The sequence below is a fragment of the Bos mutus genome, chromosome 22 (genome assembly GCF_027580195.1).
Source record: "Bos mutus isolate GX-2022 chromosome 22, NWIPB_WYAK_1.1, whole genome shotgun sequence".
NCBI lineage: Eukaryota > Metazoa > Chordata > Mammalia > Artiodactyla > Bovidae > Bos > Bos mutus.
The window spans coordinates 68027221-68047685 of NC_091638.1; the positions used below are offsets into that span (position 1 = coordinate 68027221).

At 59.5% G+C, this 20465-nt stretch overlaps 1 protein-coding gene across 3 annotated transcripts; it reads left to right on the forward strand.

Annotated features, from left to right (window-relative positions):
* Positions 1-820: 820 nt before the first annotated feature.
* LTBP3 (latent transforming growth factor beta binding protein 3) lies at positions 821-20382 on the forward strand. 3 transcript variants are annotated; one of them, XM_070360140.1, is made up of 28 exons: positions 822-1663; positions 4500-4829; positions 5065-5189; positions 5362-5467; positions 5652-5744; positions 5880-6002; positions 6488-6646; positions 6737-6922; positions 7468-7484; positions 7561-7633; positions 7812-7901; positions 9726-9851; positions 9936-10067; positions 10205-10333; positions 10572-10694; positions 10916-11038; positions 13705-13827; positions 14062-14181; positions 17343-17471; positions 17769-17936; positions 18119-18202; positions 18506-18634; positions 18738-18875; positions 18970-19110; positions 19256-19417; positions 19517-19597; positions 19681-19812; positions 19963-20382. In XM_070360140.1, exons 1-28 carry the CDS (start codon positions 1342-1344, stop codon positions 20112-20114), a joined length of 3816 nt encoding a protein of 1271 aa, XP_070216241.1. In that variant the 5' UTR covers positions 822-1341; the 3' UTR covers positions 20115-20382. The 3 variants fall into 3 exon arrangements, with proteins under 3 accessions (XP_070216240.1, XP_070216241.1, XP_070216242.1); XM_070360141.1 differs by having other exon boundaries at positions 869-1663; positions 4987-5189; XM_070360139.1 differs by lacking the exon at positions 7468-7484 and having other exon boundaries at positions 821-1663; positions 4987-5189; positions 6737-6923; positions 7560-7633.
* Positions 20383-20465: the final 83 nt, after the last annotated feature.

Consider the following 20465-nt stretch of genomic DNA (forward strand, 5'->3'; position numbering starts at 1 on the left):
GGGCCTCCCTTCCAGACCAGTGGGCAGGCCTGGCTTCTCTCCAGCCTTGACCCAACTCAGGGCCCTTCCCCAGTCCCTGCCAGACCCTGCCCTGGGGCCCGGCTGTGCCCCTCCCCAGCCCCAGGCCCTCAGGCATCACTCCCCTCCTCCCGGCTGTTAGCCTGGGAAGGGGGCCAGGCCCTGAGCTCAGACCTTGGCGATTCCAGAGTGTCTGAGGCCCAGAGCCAGCCCAGCCAGCCCGGCCAGACAAGGCGGAGGGGCGGGGGCAGGGTGGGCACCGGGAAGCCATTTACTGGGGGTTGGCAGGCAAGCTGGATTTCAAACTTTGCTCTATCTACTCTTCTTCAGGACCCCAAGGACTTCTTCCTGGGACTCCCACGGAGGGCCTGGTGAAGGGGTACTCCCTCCTCGAGTCCTAGTGGGCAGGGGTGGACCGGTACTCATGAGAAGTGACTGAGGGGTGGTGAGACCCCCGCATGTGCAAAGGAGGCTGGGCCAGGGCTGGGAGCCCTGGGTTCCAGCCCCACCTGGCCTCCTACCAGCCGCGCGACCCCCGGGCCCGGCCCATCTTCCGCCTCCAGCCTCGGTTTCCCACTTGGATGCTACGGGGCGGAGGTGGGCGCGGGCCTCCCGGCCCCGCCCGGAGGAATCCGGCGGGGCGGCCAGCGGTCCCAGGTGAGGGCTCGCTGGAGCGGGCCCAGCGCGGCGGCGGCGGGTTCCGGCGGGGCGGGCATCTGGGGCGGGGACCGCCCCCCCTAGCCTCCACCCGCCCGCACACCCTCGCTCCCCCAGGCGGCAGCGACGACGCTTTAAACAGAAAAAAACTGTCTCCCTGGCCCGGGGCCAGCGTCCCAGCCCCCCTCGCCGCCGCCGCGCCGCGCTCCAGCCAGGGAAAACAACTGCTCACTTCTCCCTGCGTCCGCCCCGCGCGCTCCCTGCTTCCCGGCGGCCGCGGGAGCCCAGCCCGGCCGGGGGAGGCGCGGAGCGGGCCGGCCGCCCGGCCTTCCTCTCCCCTCGCTCCTCCTCTCCGCCTCAACTTGCTCCGGCCTCCTCGCTCCGGCCTCACGTTTGGGCCTCCGCAGGCCCCCGGCCCCGGCTCGTGGCTGGGCTCCTTCCCGGGGCGGTGGAAGTTTCTGGGCTCCCCGCGGTCCAGCCTCCATCTCTCTGCCTCTCACTGGGCCCGCGCCCGCGCCTGCAGTCCCCTCCACGCGCGCTTCCTCCCATCCTGTCCCTCGCTGCCCTCTCTGCGCCTCTCCCGGGGCTCCCGGCTTGCTTATCCCCCTCGGGCGTCGGGACCATCGCCCCCGCCCGGGCGCGCCCCCCCGGGTCCTGCGGCCCCGGATGCCCGGGCCCCGTGGGGCTGCTGGCGGCCTGGCCCCTGAGATGCGCGGGGCGGGGGCGGCGGGGCTGCTGGCGCTGCTGCTGCTGCTGCTGCTGGGCCCGGGCGGCGGGGCCGAGGGGGGGCCGGCGGGCGAGAGGGGCGCTGGCGGGGGCGGGGCGCTGGCCCGCGAGCGCTTCAAGGTGGTCTTTGCGCCGGTGATCTGCAAGCGGACCTGTCTCAAGGGCCAGTGTCGGGACAGTTGTCAGAAGGGCTCCAACATGACGCTCATCGGAGAGAACGGCCACAGCACCGACACGCTCACGGGCTCCGGCTTCCGCGTGGGTGAGGGCCGGGGGCGCGGGCGGGGGGCGCGGGGAAGGCCAGCTCCCGGAGCCCACGTGGGAGACATGGCAGCAGAGGCCTTGTGACCCTGGCGACCGTGGGTTCAGAGAGCGGAACCGGAGGGCCGAGGGCCCCAGGGGCTTCAGGGGTCTTGGGAGGCTGGAGTGCTGGGGTCGCGGTTGGGAGGGCTGCGTGGAAGCCTGGACTTCACAGCTTCGGGTTGGGGTTGAGGCCTAAGGTGTGGGGTCATGCTGGTGCCCTGGATGGCACAGGCTTCTAGGAAAGTGCTGGGTTCTGAGAGGGAGTCGAGGTCGACAGGCAGGGGCTTTTGCGGGGATGCCAGCTGGCCCAGGTCTCAGAGAAGGGTTAAGTATTCCCCCTAGAAACAGACTCGGTGAAAGAAACAGGAAAAGTCTTTAAAAAATGTCTCAAGTAGGGCCTGCCAGCGGTAGACACCTGCATTCCCTGGGAGGAGGAGCCAAGCTCAGGCTGGGAGTGAGGGAATTAGTTACTGGCGAGGTCTTAGAGGGGAGGGGCGTTGAGGCCTAACAAGTGGGGCACAGGCCTGGAGGTAGGGGCTGGCTTGGATCCTCGGTCTCTCCTTTTCCTGATGCCCCATCTGTGCTTCCCCCAGAAGCTCTGAACAGTTCCGCCTCAGAGTCTACCCCCAACTCCCCAAACCCTGAAAACTCCTCCTGGTCCTGAAGCCCACCCTTCTCCCAACATCGCTCTTCAAAGGGCCAGGCCTGGGGCTCAGCGCTCCTCCCCCAGGGCCCTGTGGGCCAGGCTGGGGGAGGTGTCCCAGCAGTAATTACCCTCCTGGACAGGGTAATTAGGCTAGGCCCACGATGGCACCAGCAAAACAGCCCCTCTCACACACTCCTATACTCACATAGCCACTACAGATCTGAGGAACCCCACAGATGTGGTTCACGCTTCTCATAAGATGTGTGCACGCGTGCTTACACATGGCATACACGCAGGGGTATGCCCGGGCTTTGGGCTGGCACACTGGGCTCAAGTACAGGTTTCTTTGTGTTATCTTGGGTGCATGTCTGCAGTGACTATGGGAGTGTTTATGTAAGCCTGTGTTGGTGTCAGAATGAGTCTGTGCATGTGTGTGTGTGATGAGATGACTGTGCATGTGAGTGTCCCTGGGCCCGGCCTCCCAAGCCCCCGGCCATCCTGCCCAGGCTGCTGTCTCCATCCGTGCTGCCCACATCCCTCAGGCTCGGTGCCCAGGCCACAGTGGGCGGGTGTCACTGGGAGGTCACCCTCACCGCTGTGGGTGACTCACTGGGAGGCAGGAAGGAGAGGATCCTGCCTCCCCCAGCCCAGGACACACCCCTTCTGCCCTGAGAATCTGGCCCCCAGAGGCCAAGCAGGATGGGCTGGGCTGGGCTGGGATGCTCGTAGCCAGGCCCCGGTGGCCTTGCATGTGGGCCATCCCTCTGAGGCCCTCCAGGTGTCCAGGGGGCAGCACCCCTACTTCCCCATCCTGGCAAGTGAGGGCAGTCCTGGGGGAGGGGCCGGAGAGGGGCTGGGCTTGGTGCACAAGCACAGGTCCCCAAGGCTGGATTTCAGATGTGAGTGTGTGACAGACAGACAGACATCCCATCAGCTCCCTGAATTCACTCCTTCATTCATTCCCCCAGCACCTCCTCTGGCACCCAGAGCTGAGGCAGAGGGTGGGTGGGATGTGAGGAAGGGCTCTCCTCCTGGGGGAGGGGCTGGAAGGAGATGATGTGAATATGCACAGATGGGGACTAGGCTCTGAGTGGGCAGAAATGGCATGGGTCAGGGCAGGGAAGCAGAAGACGTGGCACGTTTGTAGGAAACAGGAGATGAGTCCTGGAGCGTAGGGTGCACATGGAAAGAGCAGACGGGGATGGGCCGAAAGACGGTTCCTTCTGGGCCACGGAGAGCAGGCAGGGAAGCTAGCTGGGAGCAGGGCTGTGACTGAGCCGGAGCTTTACCCGAGGCAAGTTTCTCTGAGGGTGCTTGGGACGTGGACAGGCAGGGGAGGGGCAGGGGGCATGGGGAGGAGGGAAGATGGATTATGAGACATTACAGAGGCCAGAACTGGCTGGGGTGGGTGCAGGGGAGACTGGAGCCTCAAGACTCAGTTATGAATGACCGGGCAGGCAGGGATCCCAGTGGTGGTCCAAGGCCAAGAAGAGGTGGGGAGGCAGAATGCTGATTTCTGACAGGGTCCCCTGGGTGGAGTTGCTTAAGAGAGGTCCCAGCGGAGTACAGCTCAAGTTGGCAGTGGTGAGGTGCGGGCCCTGGGATGGCTGAACAGAGGGAGGGAGAGCCCAGAGGGGGCTGAGTCAGGGGAAGGACTGAGGGGCAAGGAGGAGGCACCAGATAGAGACTGGGTGTCCAGGAAAGGCCCAAGGGGAGGGAAAGGCTAGTCCATCACCATCATCAGCTGCTGCTGCTGCTTATTAAACACGCTCTGTGCACTGGGCACTGTGCAGAGTTTTGGACAGGCCTTGCTTCATTTAATAGATGGGACCGCCCTACAGATGAGGACACAGGCCTGGGAGGGGAAGTCAGTCGCTCAGGGTCACGCAGCTGGCACAGGGTCTCCTACCTAGGATGCAAGTTCAAGATGCCAGTGGCCCCTAGGGTATAAGGATGTTGGGGGACCTAGAGGGTAGCATGTGTGTGTATCTGATGTGTTACTAAGGCCAGCTTCCCAGGGAGGACAGAACCAGTGGGTGGCTTGGAAGTAGGGAGGAGGGGAAAGAAGAGACAGGATGTGGGTGAGGGACTGGGTCTGGGCGCTGGCCACAGGGGTCTGCCTGGGCCCTGACCCACCTCTCCTCCCCAGTGGTGTGCCCCCTGCCCTGTATGAACGGCGGCCAGTGCTCCTCGCGAAACCAGTGCCTGTGTCCCCCGGACTTCACGGGTCGCTTCTGCCAGGTGCCGGCTGGAGGAGCTGGCGGAGGCGCTGGCGGCTCAGGTCCTGGGCTTGGCCGGGCCGGGGCCCTGTCCACGGGCGCGCTGCCGCCCCTGGCTCCAGAAGGCGAGTCTGTGGCCAGCAAGCACGCCATGTACGCGGTCCAGGTGATCGCCGATCCGCCAGGGCCCGGGGAGGGGCCTCCTGCCCAGCATGCGACCTTCCTGGTGCCCCTCGGGCCAGGACAGATCTCAGCGGAAGGTACCAGGCAACGGGCAGACCCCGGGAGGCCGAGGTGGGCGGGCACTGGCCGGGGTGGGCAGGACCCGGGCGGGGCCAGCCCTGGAGGAGCTCCTCGCCACCACCTGCCATCCGGCGCTGCGGGGCAGCCCTGAAGCCGCCGTGCCCCGCCCCCCAGTGCAGGCCCCGCCCCCCGTGGTGAACGTGCGCGTCCACCACCCGGCCGAGGCCTCAGTCCAAGTGCACCGCATTGAAGGGCCCAACGCCGAGGGCCCGGCCCCCTCCCAGCACCTGCTGCCGCACCCCAAGCCCGCGCATCCCCGGCCACCCACCCAGAAGCCCCTGGGCCGTTGCTTCCAGGACACGCTGCCCAAGCAACCAGTGAGTGAACCCACAGATGCCTCTCAGGGCCGCCCTGTTCCAATCCACCGGGTTTGCTCAAAACTGGAGGGTGTCCTGCAGGTTGAGTGGGGGGAGGAGGAAAAGGGCCCGAGGAGGGAGGCCAGGTGAGGGCTGGGCAGCCTGTCACCCCTGTCCACACTCCTCTCCCTAGTGTGGCAGCAACCCCCTCCCGGGCCTCACCAAGCAGGAAGACTGCTGCGGGAGCATCGGCACCGCTTGGGGCCAGAGCAAGTGCCACAAGTGCCCCCAGCTGCAGTGTGAGTGCCCTGGCTCGGTGAGATCTCTGCCCTCCCCACGGGGCACACCCTCACCCAGCCCCTCCCATCCCTGCAGCTGGATGCCACCCGGATCCCCTCAGTACCCCACTCCCCCACCCAGTGCGGTCTCTTCCCTCTCTGCAGCCCCCGTGTCCTCTCCTGCCATGCTCTCCTCTCTCCACAGACACAGGGGTGCAGAAGCCAGGGCCTGTACGTGGGGAGATGGGCACTGACTGCCCCCAGGGCTACAAGAGGCTCAACAGCACACACTGCCAGGGTATGGGCCAGTTGTCACTGGGGGGGGGGGGAGGGAGGAGGCGGGGCTGGGGTAGAACCCTGAGGTTCCTGGAGCAGATCGCTGTCACCTTGTGGCCCCAGCCTGGAGGGACCAAACTCTCACTTATTACCGCAGACATCAATGAGTGCGCGATGCCAGGCATGTGTCGCCATGGTGACTGCCTCAACAACCCTGGTTCCTATCGCTGTGTCTGCCCACCTGGCCATAGCTTGGGCCCCTCCCGCACACAGTGCATTGGTGAGACTCGGGGGTCCTTGGAGGTCACCAAGTATGGGTGGAGGGTAAGGCTCCAAACAGTAAGGATCAGAGGTCACAGAGGTCAGAGTGGGGTCAAGGGTTGACTGCTAGAGTAGCAAGATCTAAAACAGATGGGGTCAGGGATCAGTGGGTTCAGGAGTTGCATGAGATCTGGAGTAAGAGGTCACATGGGGTCAGGGGTTATGAGAAGGCAGTGTCATATGAGACCAGGGGCTTGATGAGTGGGAGGGATCAAGTCTAGAGCAGCTAGAATCAAGGCTCAATGGGTTCAGAGGTCACAGAAGTTTCAGGTATTACATGAGGTCAGAATAATACAGGTTTCAGGGGTCAAATGAATTCAGGGTCAGGGACAACACGAGAATCAAGGCCTCCTGTGCCAGAGAGGTGAGGTCTGGGGCAGCTGGGAAGAGGGGCGTGGGCAGCGTTCAGGCCCAGATGCCCATGCCCATCACTGGCCCCTGCAGCGGACAAGCCGGAGGAGAAGAGCCTGTGTTTCCGCCTGGTGAGCCCTGAACACCAGTGCCAGCACCCCCTGACCACACGCCTCACCCGCCAACTCTGCTGCTGCAGTGTCGGCAAGGCCTGGGGTGCCAGGTGCCAGCGCTGCCCAGCTGATGGCACTGGTGAGCCAGGGGCCTTTGAGGCTGGGGGGCTGTCTGTGAGCCTGCTTCTCCAGGAAGGGCTCACTTGCCTGCCTCTTGCTCTGGCCACAGCTGCCTTCAAGGAGATCTGCCCAGCTGGGAAGGGGTACCACATCCTCACCTCCCACCAGACGCTCACCATTCAGGGCGAAAGTGACTTTTCCCTTTTCCTGCACCCCGATGGGCCACCCAAGCCCCAGCAGCTGCCCGAGAGCCCCAGCCGGGCACCACCACCTGAGGACACAGAGGAAGAGAGAGGTCTGGCCCGATCCCTCCTGTTTCCTGACAGTTGCAGAACCCCTAGGTCTGACACCTTGACCTTTGACCCACAGGACCCAAGTCTAACCTCTAGCTCCTAATCCCAGACTAGCATTGGCCCCCGGAGCTGACACTCTGACCCCTAACCAGTGTTGTAACTAAGCCCAGGATGTCACCCCTGAGCCACGGGATTTGATCATTTATTGCCCTCCAGGTTCAATCCTCTGACACCAAGACACTTTTGATTTCCAGATCAGGACACTAATGCAGCTCAAATGCTGCCTCTAGATCTGACCCTCTGACCCCTGACTCAGGGATTTGACCCTGGCTATAAGCTCCCAAGCTGAGGACCTTGTCCAGCCATCGCTTCACTGACCTGTGATGAAAACATTCCCAGACATCAGGATCTAATCCTTGATGCTTGACCCAGAGACATGATCGTTGAACTCTTAGGGACTCTGACCACACATGTCCAACTGCCAATCCCAGACTTGACTCCCTTCTCCCAGCCCAACACTTAATGGCCCCATCTTCTTCCCTTCTAGGGGTGAGCACAGACTCAGTGAGTATGAGAACTCAGGTGGGAGGGGCGGGGAGGCCGAGGAGACACAGAGGGTTCACGCTGCTGTCGCCCGCAGCCAGTGATTGAAGAGCAGTCAGCGCAGCAGAGCCACCCGACTGTCACCGTATCTCCTGCCCGGCCCTACCCGGGTGAGCTGGGCCCTGTAGGGACCAGTCCTCAAGGGCTGTCACTGACGGGGAAGTTCACAGCTTAGGCACCAGGGGGCGGTGCAGCTGGGTGTGGAGTTGCCGGCCCCCTGACCTGCGGGGAGAGGGGCGGCTCTCTCAGCCTCCTCACCCGCTGATGGTCGTGTGCTGCTGCCCGCAGAGCTGATCTCCTGGCCCCCGCCGCCCCAGTTCCTGCCCGACTTGCCCCCGTCCCGCAGTGCGGTGGAAATCGCCCCTACTCAAGTCACAGGTAAGACCCGCCCACCTAGGTCACGACCCAGGTAAGCCACGCCTCCAACTTAGAGTTTCTCCTCCCTCACCCCTTCCAATCCTTCCGGAGGGCTGACACCCTCAAGGGCTTACTGTATGCCAGACCCTGGGCTGGGGGCTGGGGAAGCCTCGGCGTGCAACACTCTGAGACGCCACTCTGCCCTCAGCTAATCCGGGTGGTGTGATGGTCAGGCCAGTCTGAAGGCATTCACAGTCAATGAATATTTATGGAGCACCTACTATGCACAGGCACTGTTTAGGTGCTGGGGACACAGTAATAAACAAAACAGACAAAAATTCCCTGTCCTTGTGGAATAGACAGACAGCAAACAGATCAATGAGTCCAAATCTAGTGTGTCTCATAAGGGCTGTGCAAAAGTAAATCAGAGAAGAAGGAAGGAAGTCTGGGTGTTGTGATCATATGTAGAATGGCGATGAGAGAAGCCTTTCTGAACAGAGCTTTTAAGAGTGTTAGAAATTAACGACAAAATGTGGGAAAGAAATGGGCTAGCAGGTTGGGGAAAAGGACATTCCAGTTTGGGCAGAAGTTTGGGCAAAGGCATGGAAACATGAAACCCTGGTTTCATGGAGAAGAGAGAAACCACACATAGATCAGTGTTTCTGAACTAGGAGAGGGCCAGCTCAGGGAGCTTTAAGAGGCTTGGATTTGATCCCAAAGGCTGTGGGAAGTGTCTGCATGGTTTGGGGCATCATAATAATTGCTAGCTATGGCTGAACAGTTGCCCTGGGCCAGGCACTGACTGGAGAGTTTTACATACTAAATACCATTTAACTTTCTTGACCTCTGTGAAGTGGGCACGGCTAGCCTCATTTTCCAGATGAGAAAACTGAGGCTAAGAGAGGTTCAGTAGCTGATCCCAGGTCACACAGTTGAGCCGGATTCAAGCCCATGTCTGGTTGGACTCCAGCCACAAGGAAGCCACCAACCCAATTGAAAACTGGAGGCTAGATGAGCTCCTAGTGGAAGGTGGCTGCCCAGGAAATCTGCACAGGCTGGGATAACCCAGTGACAGCCTGGGGGCTGTGGGAATGTGGAGAAAGAGGCACTTGGGGACACTTATCAGAGGATGGGGTGTTAAGGAGACTAGGGAGAGTCACTCTAAGCAGAGAGAACAGCCTGCAAGAGCCCACTGGCCAGGTGTGTTTGGGAGGGAGTGGAGTTCAGCCGCCAGGGCTTCCTGGGGCTTCCTAGGGCAGGGTTCAGGGGAGGGGCCACAAGGAGGAAGAGGTGGGAGGCAGGGAGTACTGTGAATACTAGGAAAGAAGGTAAGGAGGCCTCCTGAGTCTGATCACCTGTTCCAGCCAGGGTTCCCAGGAAACTAGCTCCTGCCTGCCTTGAGAGGGGGAGGAAAACTTCTGGAATTGGGGGGAGGTGGGCAGGTCTCTAAGGCAAGGGGTGTTGGTTCACTTGTCTGGAGGATATTGGTGTGATTGAGGCGACAGAGTTTGAAGTGTTGAGGTGACTGGAGTCAGAGTATAGTAAGTGGAGAGAGAAGTATCAAGGGTCCTGAACTTGAGGAGGTGGGGATGCCAGGGACCTGGGATCATGGTTTGGGGCTACTTGGGGTTGTGATTTTGCGGTTATCTGTGATGGAAGTGTAGGGAATCCTAGGATGGGGGGCATGGCTGTATGGAGATCTGAACTCATAGTGCGACCAGGCTCAGTTATCGGCGTCGAGAGTGATGGGGTGTCCAGTTCTTCCCTGGGAATGTGGCAGAAAGTGACTGCTCCCTGCCTGCCCCCTCTGTCCTGCCGCCCTTTTCCCCCGGGCGCCCCCCGCAGAGACGGACGAGTGCCGACTGAACCAGAACATCTGTGGCCACGGAGAGTGCGTCCCGGGACCCTCGGACTATTCCTGCCATTGCAATCCCGGCTACCGGTCGCATCCGCAGCACCGCTACTGCGTGGGTGAGCGTGGAGAGTGGGTAGCGCGGCGGCGGCCCTGGCTCCCGACCGTCGTGTGACGTCTCCCCACCTGCGCGCCCTTCTCAGACGTGAACGAATGCGAGGCGGAGCCTTGCGGCGCCGGGCGGGGCATCTGCATGAACACCGGCGGTTCCTACAACTGCCACTGCAACCGAGGCTACCGCCTGCACGTCGGCGCCGGGGGGCGCTCTTGCGTGGGTGAGCACGGAGTGGCCGGGGGCGTGGCCGGGGCCGGGGGCGGGCCCGGGGATCGGCGGACCCGAGGGGCTCTCCCGACCGCATGTCATCCCCTCCGCCGCCTTGCATTCCCCTCGCGCCCCCTTCCTCCCGCTCAGACCTGAACGAGTGCGCAAAGCCCCACCTGTGCGGCGACGGCGGCTTCTGCATCAACTTTCCGGGACACTACAAGTGCAACTGCTACCCCGGCTACCGGCTTAAAGCCTCCAGACCGCCCGTGTGCGAAGGTGGGGAAGACCCATCCGGACCAACGCGGGTCCTCAGCGGTGCCTCGGCCTAGGGTGGGGGCGGAGGGCCTCACTCCCGTCTCTGCCCACCCCTGGGCCTCTCGGAGGTTTCGGACTGGAACCCAGAGGACCCGCTTCGCCTGGTCGATCCGTGACAGAGGGAGGCCCTGCCGAGGCCCCTGAGCACCTGTCCGGCAATGTTGTCCCCAGACAAGTCTTCTTCCTTCCTACTGCGCAGACATCGACGAGTGCCGAGACCCTAGCACCTGCCCGGATAGCAAATGCGAGAACAAACCTGGGAGCTTCAAGTGCATTGCCTGTCTGCCAGGCTACCGCAGCCAGGGGGGCGGGGCCTGCCGCGGTGAGCATGAGGCTGGGGCCCGGGTGGGGCGGGGCTTCGATCACAAGAGGACGGGGCCCTTCGGGAGTTGCCCCGGTGATGGGGCGGGGCTATTGGCGTGGGAGTCGGCTCCAGAACCCGGCTTCCACACCCCCCCCCCAATTCTGGAAGGAGGGTCTCCCATCCCCTCACAGTACCTCGTCCAGTGGGGCGGGGTCCGAGGCGAGCCTTCTCCGCCGCAGATGTAAACGAGTGCGCTGAGGGCAACCCCTGCTCTCCGGGCTGGTGCGAGAACCTTCCGGGCTCCTTCCGCTGCACGTGCGCCCAGGGCTATGCGCCCGCGCAGGACGGCCGCAGTTGCCTGGGTGAGCGACAGCCCTCCCCGCCCTGCGTCCCTCCACCTACTCGAGCGTCGAAGTTGGGGACCGGGTTACTCCATCTGTCGGCCGGGAGACAGCTAATTCGCAGGCACCTTCCCTTCACTGACCCACTCACTCACTTTCTCCGCAACCTGACGGAGGAGGGGGCCGCGGAATTTCTAGGTAGGAAGGATCTTAGGAGGCAAGGCTTGGAGCTGCGTTTGCAAAGCAGTTACTTGAATATGGAGTGGAAGAGATATAAAAGAAAGGGGGTGTCAGTAGTCCTCTCCCCCCACCGACAATAATGTTTCTTATGCATCAGGAGATGGGCTGAGGGATGAGAGTCAGAGAAACTGGAGAACCATGGACACCGACTGTGGAGCGCAGGGCTGTCGGCCTCAATGGAGTCTGGGTGTTTCTGGGAAACCTCAGGGGGACTGGGAGAAGAGGAGGCGTGAGTTGTCTTAAAGGATCAACAGGAGTTAGCCAAGCAAAGAAAGGAGAGAGGGAAGAGTATGCCAGGCTCTGTGAACACCAGCACAGAGTGTACAGGGAAAGTAAAGTGTAAGTAGGGGGTGGGGCTGAGGCTGGCTGGTGAGGGGCAGGCCCCCACCTCCTGAAGGGCCCACCTAAGCCCTGCCCAGGAGGTTGAGCTTCGCCCTGAAGGTATTAGGAGGCACCTGAAGCATTTTAAGGGGAAGAATGACATTTGCTATTTGTTCTAGAAAGTTCCCTGATGCCCATTGTGCAGAGGACTGGAGGTCTGGTGGAGACTCAGGACAGAGACAGTGGTGGATGTGATAATAGTGGCCTCAAAGATGGTCATGAGACAGTGTGATATTAGAGAAATATTAAAACGAGTTACCTGGGCTTGTTAACTGGATGTCAAGGCGAAGGAGAGAGAGGAGTAAGGGGTCTCCAGGTTTCTAGTTTGGGTGACTCAGTGGGTGCTGTTCACTGGGATAGGGTCCCTGGGGTGAGGCGTGTTTGAGAAGGAAGACATTAAGTTTCCTGTTGGACAGCTGAGTGTGTGGTCCCTGTGGGTCTCTCAGCTGGTGATTCCCACAGAGGGCCGGCAGTATAGATTGGAAGCCTTGGGCCAGACACACCCAGTTGCGACTGTGGGCTGTAGAGCTGTGGGGTGCACACTAGGGGAGCTGTGGAGCCGTGGGGTGCACACTAGGGGAGCTGTGGGGCCTCGGGGTGCACACTAGGGGAGCTGTGGGGCCTCGGGGTGCACACTAGGGGAGCTGTGGAGCCTCGGGGTGCACACTAGGGGAGCTGTGGAGCCGTGGGGTGCAGTCAAGGAGGGTGAGTCCAGTGAGCGGAGCATGGTGGACACTGCCAGGTCGGCAGAAGGCGGGGATAGGAGCGGGAGACGGGGGAACGGGGGCTCTGGGGGGCCAGTTGGGGAGGGCAGGCATCAAGGGCAGAGGAGGATGCGCTAAATGCAGTAGAGAGGTCCTTGTAACTAAGAACTAACCAGGGAGATGAGAAGGTGGCCTTAGCAGGGTAGCTTCTGTGTCCTTAGGAGAGGCCAGAAGACGGAGGCAGCAGGTGAGGAAGAGCGAGTGGGGTGGAGGCTGTGGGCTGAGGAGAACGGCACAAGTTTGGACCTGCTGAAGGGCATGGGGCTCCCTAGGCCTCCCGGGTGTCAAGGCCTGAGAGGAGGAGGAGAGGGTGGTGCAGCCATGCAGAGGATCTAGCCCAGCTGAAGGCCACAGGGAGTGGAGTGGCCCGGGGTGCTCCGCATGGTGGCCAGCCTCAGCCGCACTCAGCACCCGGCATCCTGAGAAGCAGGCGAGGGCTCTGGCTTTGCCACAGCAGAGGGGAGGCAGGAGAGGTGTTCAGGGGCCCTTGGGGAGAGGAGGTGAGGAGGGGCCTGGAGAGCAGCAGCGGAGGCAGTGCGAAAGGAGCCGAGTCTGAGACACCGGGGCCTGGGGATGGCGGGGCAGCTCCCAGTCCCTTGTACTGAGAGCGAGTGGCTGGCGTTGAAGTGGAGGTCGCAGACACTGAGGGAAGGACTGTTGGATCAGAGGCTGGGCCTGGCTGGCCAAATGGATGTTGAAAACGCCCAGGATGGAGAGGGAGAGAAAGGGAAAGGGAGAGCACTAGGGAGGTGGGTGCTGATGGCAATAGAGAGGTGGGAGGCCGGGGTGGGGTTCAGGTGTCCTTCAGGAAGTGAGGGGTTTGGAAGGGGTCTGGGGTGTGGGCAACTACCAGCTCCCCCCAGAAAGGACTGCACAGAAGCGTGCTCTCAGAGCCAAGTCCCTTTACTGCACAAGCGGGAGAAATTATTCTGTGAGACTGAAGATATAGGGGAGCTTACTTATAAAGGGAGCCCTGGCAGTGGGGGAAGGGCGGGAGCAGCCACCAGAGCAGCTGGGGCCATGAACCCGGGGCAGAAGGGGAGGATTGTTTGGTGAGGGTGGACGAAGGATGCGGAGGCCTGAGCTCTTTGGAACCAGAAATGGCCCAGGGTTCCTGCCAGCACCTGGCCTGGTCATTAGGGCACGGTGTGCCACACAGGGGCGGGGTGAGGGGCCCATGCTTGTCTCCAGCTCCACCTGCCTCAGCTCTGGTGCTCCAGGCCATGGGCAGGAGTGGGAAGAGGGGAGCAGAGACACAGGACCACCCCGTCCTAGCCCTCTGATGGCCCCTGTGCCCCACAGATGTGGACGAGTGTGAGGCTGGGGACGTGTGCGACAACGGCATCTGTGCCAACACGCCAGGCTCCTTCCAGTGTCAGTGCCTCTCTGGCTACCATCTGTCAAGGGACCGGAGCCGCTGCGAGGGTGAGGGGAGACCTCAAGCTGGGGGGCTGACCTGTTCCCCCCTGTCCCAGACCTTCACTGCCCAGGCCCCAACCCCAGGGGCTACTGTGAGCAAGCCCACCACTCCATGGCCAGCCCCCATCCAGATCCAAGATAGGCCATGGGGTGTGGGCCCTACCCAGGGCTCTTCGGAAGCCTTAGGCTGTGAGAGTGGGCTTTGTCCCTGAGATTCTCCACCCCTTTGATTCCCTACAGACATCAATGAGTGTGACTTCCCTGCAGCCTGCATTGGGGGTGATTGCATCAACACCAATGGCTCCTATCGATGTCTCTGTCCCCAGGGGCATCGGCTGGTAGGCGGCCGGAAATGCCAAGGTATGGGGGGATTGGCTGAGAACTCCCAAGGAGCAATGGCAGCAAGCAGTCATCTCCTAGACACACTGTTGATCTGTCTTTCCATCCATCCATCCACCCACTCATTCATCTTACTCTTTCACAGAAAATAATATAACAGTAATAATGACAGTAATTAGATGATGCTTATTACTATGTGCCAACTCACCCCTCAATGCATTCATCCAATAAGAGTTTCAGTTCAGTTCAGTTCAGTTGCTCAGTCGTGTCCGACTCTTTGCAACCCCATGAATCGAAGCACGCCAGGCCTCCCTGTCCATCACCAACTCCCGGAGTTCACCCAGACTCATGTCCATCGAGTTGGTGATGCCATCCAGCCATCTCATCCTCTGTTGTCCCGTTCTCCTCCTGCCCCCAATCCCTCCCAGCATCAGAGTCTTTCCCAATGAGTCAGCTCTTTGCATGAGGTGGCCAAAGTATTGGAGTTTCAGCTTTAGCATCAGTCCTTCCAAAGAACACCCAGGACTGATCTCCTTTACAATGGACTGGTTGGATCTCCTCACAGTCCGAGGGACTTTCAAGAGTCTTCTCCAACACCACAGTTCAAAAGCATCAGTTCTTCAGCGCTCAGCTTTCTTCACAGTCCAACTCTCACATCCATACATGACTACTGGAAAAACCGTAGCCTTGACTAGACGGACCTTTGTTGGCAAAGTAATGTCTCTGCTTTTGAATATGCTATCTAGGTTGGTCATAACTTTCCTTCCAAGGAGTAAGCGTCTTTTAATTTCATGGCTGCAGTCACCATCTGTAGTGATTTTGGAGCCCCCAAAAATAAAGTCTGACACTGTTTCCCCATCTATTTCCCAAGAAGTGATGGGACCAGATGCCATGATGTTCGTTTTCTGAATGTTGAGCTTTAAGCCAACTTTTTCACTCTCCACTTTCACCTTCATCAAGAGGCTTTTGAGTTCCTCTTCACTTTCTGCCATAAGGGTGGTGTCATCTGCATATCTGAGGTTATTGATATTTCTCCTGGCAATCTTGATTCCAGCTTGTGCTTCTTCCAGCCCAGCACTTCTCATGATGTACTCTGCATATAAGTTAAATAAGCAGGGTGACAATATACAGCCTTGACGTACTCCTTTTCCTATTTGGAACCAGTCTGTTGTTCCATGTCCAGTTCTAACTCTGCTTCCTGACCTGCATATAGGTTTCTCAAGAAGCAGGTCAGGTGGTCTGGTATTCCCATCTCTTTCAGAATTTTCCACAGTTTATTGTGATCCACACAGTCAAAGGCTTTGGCATAGTCAATAAAGCAGAAATAGATGTTTTTCTGGAACTCCGTTGGCAATTTGATCTCTGGTTCCTCTGCCTTTTCTAAAACCGGCTTGAACATCTGGAAGTTCACGGTTCACCTATTGCTGAAGCCTGGCTTGGAGAATTTTGAGCATTACTTTACTAGCGTGTGAGATGAATACAATTGTGCGGCAGTTTGAGCATTCTTTGGCATTGCCTTTCTTTGGGATTGGAATGAAAACTGACCTTTTCCAGTCCTGTGGCCACTGCTGAGTTTTCCAAATTTGCTGGCATATTGAGTGCAGCACTTTCACAGCATCATCTTTCAGGATTTGAAATAGCTCAACTGGAATTCCATCACCTCCACTAGCTTTGTAGTGATGCTTTCTAAGGCCCACTTGACTTCACATTCCAGGATATCTGGCTCTAGGTGAGTGATCACACCATCATGATTATCTTGGTCATGAAGATCTTTTTCGTACAGTTCTTCTGTGTATTCTTGCCACCTCTTCTTAGTATCTTCTGCTTCTGTTAGGTCCATACCATTTCTGTCCTTTATCGAGCCCATCTTTGCATGAAATGTTCCCTTGGTATCTCTAATTTTCTTGAAGAGATCTCTAGTCTTTCCCATTCTGTTGTTTTCCTCTATTTCTTTGCATTGATCGCTGAAGAAGGCTTTCTTATCTCTCCTTGCTATTCTTTGGAACTCTGCATTCAGATGCTTATATCTTTCCTTTTCTCCTTTGCTTTTCGCTTCTCTTCTTTTCACAGCTATTTGTAAGGCCTCCCCAGACAGTCATTTTGCTTTTTTGCATTTCTTTTCCATGGGGATGGTCTTGATCCCTGTCTCCTGTACAATGTCACGAATCTCCATCCATAGTTCATCAGGCACTCTATCACATCTAGTCGCTTAAATCTATTTCTCATTTCCATTGTATAATCATAAGGGATTTGATGTAGGTCATACCTGAATGGTATAGTGGTTTTCCCTATTTTCTTCAATTTAAGTCTGAATTTGGCAATAAGGAGTTCATGATCTGAGACACAGTCAGCTCCCGGTCTTGTTTTTGCTGACTGTATAGAGCTTCTCCATCTTTGGCTGCAAAGAATATAATCAATCTGATTTCGGTGTTGACCATCTGGTGATGTCCATGTGTAGAGTCTTCTCTTGTGTTGTTGGAAGAGGGTGTTTGCTATGACCAATTTACTGAACACCTAATATTTGCCAGGTTCTATGCTATATGCTAGATACTGAGCAATAACCCAGGGTTCCTTGCTAGGAAGACAGTCTCCCCTAGGAAGGAGCCCTGGGTAAATTGATTCTTACAATTCAGAGTGCTAAGTGCCAAAAGAGGTCTGGACTAGTGATTAATTGCAACTGAGAAGTGACAGTTGTATTGGAACTTGAAGTATAAACAGGCTTCCCTAAAGCATAAGTAGATTCCATAAGCAGAGAAAAACAAAGGATGGTATTTACCAGGCCCAAAGAAGAGTATTTGCAAAGCACAGAGATCAGGAAGCAGAGCTAGTTGTGTTTTTAGGGAGAGTAGATACCTTAGCCTAGACATAGAGCTGAGGGTGTTAGTGGTTTAGAGCAAAGGGTGATGAGACAAAGATACTGGGAGAGCAAACTGAAACCCCAGATGCTGAGCTGAGAGCTAGGGCTTCATTCTGTTAGCGCTTGTGAAGAACAGTGCACTGAATGTATATACATCGACCCCTGTGCACAGACCCACACGAGTGGCTTTCCTGTTGTGTGTGCTTTGAAGTCAAAGTGGAAATTCAGGTTCTCGGCTTGTGTGAGGCCCTTGAGGCCCACCCCCAGGGAGAGAGGGGCTGGTTTCCCTCTGAGTGATTCTTTCTGCTCTTCTCCCCCCCTGAAGACATAGATGAGTGCAGCCAGGACCCAGGCCTGTGCCTTCCCCATGGGGCCTGCGAGAACCTGCAGGGCTCCTACGTTTGCATCTGTGATGAGGGCTTCACACCCACCCAGGACCAACATGGCTGTGAGGGTGAGTGCCCTCTCGGCTCCCTCCTCAATCTAGACGCTGCAGTTGGGACTCAGAGTTGGACCTGGTCCCACCCTCTGGAATATGAGGAACAGGAAGAAATTTCTTTTGCCTGGGAGACCCTGGCGGGACCAGACCTGTCAGGCGGCCCCTGAATGCCACACTGAGGATGGAGCTTGGCTTTCACGTGGCAGCTCCAGGAGCCAGGCGATGTGGGGGCACAGAGGGCAGAGGTTGGTGGGCAGTGTGGACAGGCAAAGACACAGTGCCAGACCCTGAGCTGCTCTCCCCTCCCCTCAGAGGTGGAGCAGCCCCACCACAAGAAGGAGTGCTACCTTAACTTCGATGATACCGTGTTCTGTGACAGTGTTCTGGCCACCAACGTCACCCAGCAGGAGTGCTGCTGCTCGCTGGGGGCTGGCTGGGGAGACCACTGCGAGATCTATCCCTGCCCAGTCTACAGCTCAGGTCAGGAGCCGGGCAGGCCTTTCCCCTTTCCAGAACCTCAGTTTCTTCATTTGGGACCGGACTGGGGAAGAGGGCCCCTTCCTGAGTTGGTGGGAAATGAGGCCAGAGCTCTGGCCCTATGGCCAGGACGTACGTGCTCAATCCTGCTCTTTTCCTTCCCCATGGCCACTGTCTCCCTGTAGCTGAGTTCCACAGCCTCTGCCCAGACGGGAAGGGCTATACCCAGGACAACAACATTGTCAACTATGGCATCCCAGCCCACCGTGGTAAGCCCCAACATGGCTCCGCCCACCTGGCTCGCCCCGCTCTGCCCTCCGGTTTGGACCACCCCGATCCCTCCAGTGCTTGCTTGTCAATTGCGGGTACTGGGATAAGGCCCGCCCACTCTCTCACCGACTGCCCCGCCCCTCTCCCAAGCCCCGCCCTATCGCCTTAAGTAGGCGTTGGGAAAAGGCCATAGCAGACTTTTCGCCTTTCCACGGTAAGCGCCACCCCCACGTCCTCTGCTGCGGGGCCTCAGAGGCCCGGCAGGTAGAGGGTGCGGTCGCCCACGGCCTGTCGCTCTGCAGACATCGATGAATGCATATTGTTTGGGGCGGAGATATGCAAGGAGGGCAAGTGCGTGAACACGCAGCCCGGCTACGAGTGCTATTGCCAGCACGGATTCTACTACGACTCGAACCTGCTGGAATGCGTGGGTGAGTGCAGCTGCCCCCGTGGCCGTGGGAAAGCAGCCAGGAGACACGCAAAACCACCCGACTGCAGGCCGGTTCCTACCACTCGCGCTTTTCCTCCCTTCAGACGTGGACGAGTGTTTGGACGAGTCTAATTGCCGGAACGGAGTGTGTGAGAATACGCGCGGTGGTTACCGCTGTGCCTGCACTCCCCCGGCCGAGTACAGCCCGGTGCAGCGCCAGTGTCTGAGCCCAGAAGAGATGGGTGAGGCCCGGATCGGTCCTCTGGGGAAACGGGAGAGAGGCTAGCCGAGCCAAGCTGTGATTTCCACCCCGACCCATCTACTTGCTGCCCGCAGACGTGGACGAGTGCCAGGACCCCACAGCCTGCCGCCCTGGCCGGTGTGTCAACCTGCCCGGCTCCTACCGCTGCGAGTGCCGCCCGCCCTGGGTACCCGGACCCTCAGGCCGCGACTGCCAGCGCCCCGAGAGCCCGGCCGGTAAGGGCGAGGGTCATCTTGGGCTCTCCAGAACACTGTGTGCCCCGTGGAGGCCCGGGGCCGTCGTTCCCACGAGGGTGGATTGGAGCGGGGGAAGGCGGCCCCTGCTTTGGGCTCCTCCCTGACGCCGGGTCCCCCTCCGCAGAGCGTGCCCCTGAGCGGCGGGACGTGTGCTGGGGCCAGCGCGGAGATGACGGCATGTGTGCGGGGCCCCTGGCCGGGCCCGCCCTCACCTTCGATGACTGCTGCTGTCGCCAGGGTCGAGGTTGGGGAGCCCAGTGCCGTCCGTGCCCGCCGCGCGGCGCTGGTGAGCATGCCCGAGAGGGGTTGGCCCGGAGGGAATTTGGGGGCCGAGCCGAAGTGAATCAAAGCCATTGACTGCTGATCGCCCCCCTGCCCCTCTCAGGGTCCCAGTGCCCGACGTCGCAGAGTGAAAGTAATTCTTTCTGGGACACGAGCCCCCTGCTGCTGGGGAAGCCCGCCAGAGGTGAGTGTAGCTGGAGGGACAGAGGCGGGTCCGCGGCCATCGCCGGGGGCAGTGTTGACGTCTCATTCTCTCGGCCCGCGCAGAAGAGGACAGCTCAGAGGAGGATTCGGACGAGTGTCGCTGCGTGAGCGGTCGCTGTGTGCCGCGGCCGGGCGGCGCAGTGTGCGAGTGTCCTGGCGGTTTCCAGCTGGACGCGTCCCGCGCCCGCTGCGTCGGTGAGCCGCGCCGAGGGGGCGGGGCCAGAGGGCATGTGGGCGGGGCGGGGCGGGGTCAGGCCCTGCAGAAGCTCGGCTCGGACCAGAAACCAAGGGGTCGCACAGCTTTGGCGCCCTCTTAAAGTCCTCACTTGTCACCCCCACTTCCAGACATCGATGAGTGCCGAGAGCTGAACCAGCGCGGGTTACTATGTAAGACCGAGCGCTGCGTGAACACGAGCGGTTCCTACCGCTGCGTCTGCAAAGCTGGCTTCGCGCGCAGCCGCACGCATGGAGCCTGCGTGCCCCAGCGACGCCGCTGACACCACCCTCGGTCTGGACCTTCGCAATCACCGAGGGGTTTCTGCCCAGCAATTGGGGCGAGCTCGGCCTCTCGCTGGTGCCCCGACTCGGGGCTCGGACCCAGGGACCCTTCGGGCCCGTAGACCCCTTCCCCGCGCCCCATGTTCCAAGGGCGCCCCTGCCGGTTCCGCCTGGCTCACAGGCGGATGTTGGGTCTGTCTGGCGCTGCCGGCCTTCCTTCCAGAGGGCATTTCCCCAGAAACTGATAAATCAGATCGTTTCTCTTTACTCTTGGTTTTCGAAGTAAATTGATGTTCATGTCCGTGATGGGCGCAGACTCCAAAGGGCAGCGCCAGACTCTAGCCTCCTTG

Bases quoted from the DNA above. Each gene is read 5' to 3' on its own strand.
- LTBP3 (XM_070360141.1), top strand. From the start codon at position 1,342: ATGCCCGGGCCCCGTGGGGCTGCTGGCGGCCTGGCCCCTGAGATGCGC. The intron at 1,664-4,499 runs GTGAGGGCCGGG...TCTCCTCCCCAG, and splicing joins GGGCTCCGGCTTCCGCGTGG to TGGTGTGCCCCCTGCCCTGT. The intron at 6,647-6,736 runs GTGAGCCAGGGG...CTCTGGCCACAG, and splicing joins CTGCCCAGCTGATGGCACTG to CTGCCTTCAAGGAGATCTGC.